At 34.1% G+C, this 1784-nt stretch overlaps 1 protein-coding gene across 3 annotated transcripts in view; it reads right to left on the bottom strand.

Annotated features, from left to right (window-relative positions):
* Positions 1-1784, bottom strand: part of LOC106677030 (odorant receptor 4) — a 50513-nt gene that overhangs the window by 8532 nt on the left and 40197 nt on the right. For all 3 annotated transcript variants that reach the window (XM_067048292.1, XM_067048291.1, XM_014414704.3), the window contains 2 exons: positions 907-1006; positions 682-786 (listed from right to left, as the gene is read on the bottom strand). In XM_067048292.1, coding sequence (XP_066904393.1) covers positions 682-786; positions 907-1006 — 205 coding nt within the window. The remainder of the gene's footprint in view (positions 1-681; positions 787-906; positions 1007-1784) is intronic.

Genomic DNA, 1784 nt, shown 5'->3' with positions numbered 1-1784 from the left:
TGTATAATAATGGCGCTAGTATAGATCCCTGCGGAACTCCAGCTTCTGCTGCGAAATATGAGGATAGTGATGAGCACTGTCGAATCCGGAAGTATCTCTCTTCTTAATAAGACTTCAGAATTAGATAGTAGGTGCTGGGAAGAATTCTTTTCAGTTTATAAAGGAGTCCTGTATGCCAAATTCTATCGAATGCTTGTTGTACGTTTTCGAAAGAAGAAGCTGTGAAGTCTATGACTCGATGAAGTTGATGGGTTGTAGAATGGTGATGACGGAAGCCGAATGATGATGAGGTAGAGTTGTCTCTATGAAAGGTAGTATTCTCTTATATAGTATTTTTTCGAAAAGTTTAGCAAAAATATAAGAACAAAAAATATTTTTTTAAACGTTTAAAACAGCCGTCATTTTTTATTCCCCCAACCTATACTCGACAAATTCATCAATTTTGACTAGTAGTTTTACATATTGTTTATTAAGTTAATCTAAAATTTGGGTGAAATAGCTGACTTTTTTTTTTCCACAGGGCTCTTCTATAAAAAATGGGGAAACTCATTTCTTTTGTTTTTGAATCTTTGGGTTTACTTACAACAGTTGAGATGATTATGTATTATAACATTAATGAATTGAGTTTTAGAACTTATCTCTATTAATTTTCGAGTTGTTGGAAATAAAATTTATACATACCAATTCTATAATATTCTCTCCAAAATAGCATAATGCGAATAACATGGCACATTCGGACAACAGGAACAGTCCAAAAACAGATTTTGAAACAAGAGGAACTTCTTTCTATGATAGGAAAAAAACTTTAATTTTAAATAATTATTTTTTAAATGTAGTTATTCTAAAACTTATTCTACTTTAAATAAATTAAGCATAGTTTCAACTATTTCTTGTTTTAGTACTTACTAATGTGAAAATAAATCCGCTCATGCATAGCATTATTGAAAAACTGACAAATAGTCCAAGTCCTGGCAAGGAGATAACTTCGTTAAGCTTATCGTGAAACCTGTGGAAATTGAATGATTACTTAAATGAGTATAGTAAATCTTAGATGAGTTTGTTGTGGGTAATATAAGGGGAGGGGAAAGAAGCGTAGTAACTAACATTCTCCCGCCAACCCTCTCCCACTCTTTTATCTTCTTTCCACTAGGACTGTTCCAACTACGACTTCTGACTGTCCGGAACATACAACTTAAATAGTGAAGACTAAAATTGCTTTATTCTCACATATTTACAAAAATAACATAGTTCAGTGGTTACAGATATTTCTCTCTCTGACTGTAATCGTAGTTGGTTTACAACGTTAGCAAATAAATATGTACACTTGAGAAGAGGGGATAGGAAGAACATAGAGATAGGGTAGGGGATTGGACCAATCAGATAATTTAGGAAATTAGGCGGGCCCTATAGAGCCTATGAAATTAGAAATATATATCTGGAAGGGGGAAAAAGGTGGGTCTAGAAAGAGGGTGTCAGGATTTCCTAGAAGTAGTATAATTACCCTAGGGGTAAGGGTTGTGGATGCCATAGACTTGTGAGCACTGACTTACAAGTGTTTAACATAAAATAGTTAGACAGATGCAAGTCCATTGTGAGATGACAGCTTATAGTACAAGAGCCGGGAAGAAAAAAAGGTAGTTATCTCACCCCATTTTTTTATTACTTTAATGAAAACTAGTTATAATTACGTAATGCACCCTACTACGTTTCCAACAGAACACTACACCATGACCTACATATCCCTTTTGTCCTTGATCACATACCAACCAAATTCTCAAAATTCC

Source organism: Halyomorpha halys, unplaced genomic scaffold (genome assembly GCF_000696795.3).
Source record: "Halyomorpha halys isolate HHAL.00 unplaced genomic scaffold, Hhal_1.1 Scaffold84.1, whole genome shotgun sequence".
NCBI lineage: Eukaryota > Metazoa > Arthropoda > Insecta > Hemiptera > Pentatomidae > Halyomorpha > Halyomorpha halys.
Note: the sequence above shows the minus strand (reverse complement) of the source record. Positions and strands in the feature narration are given on the sequence as shown.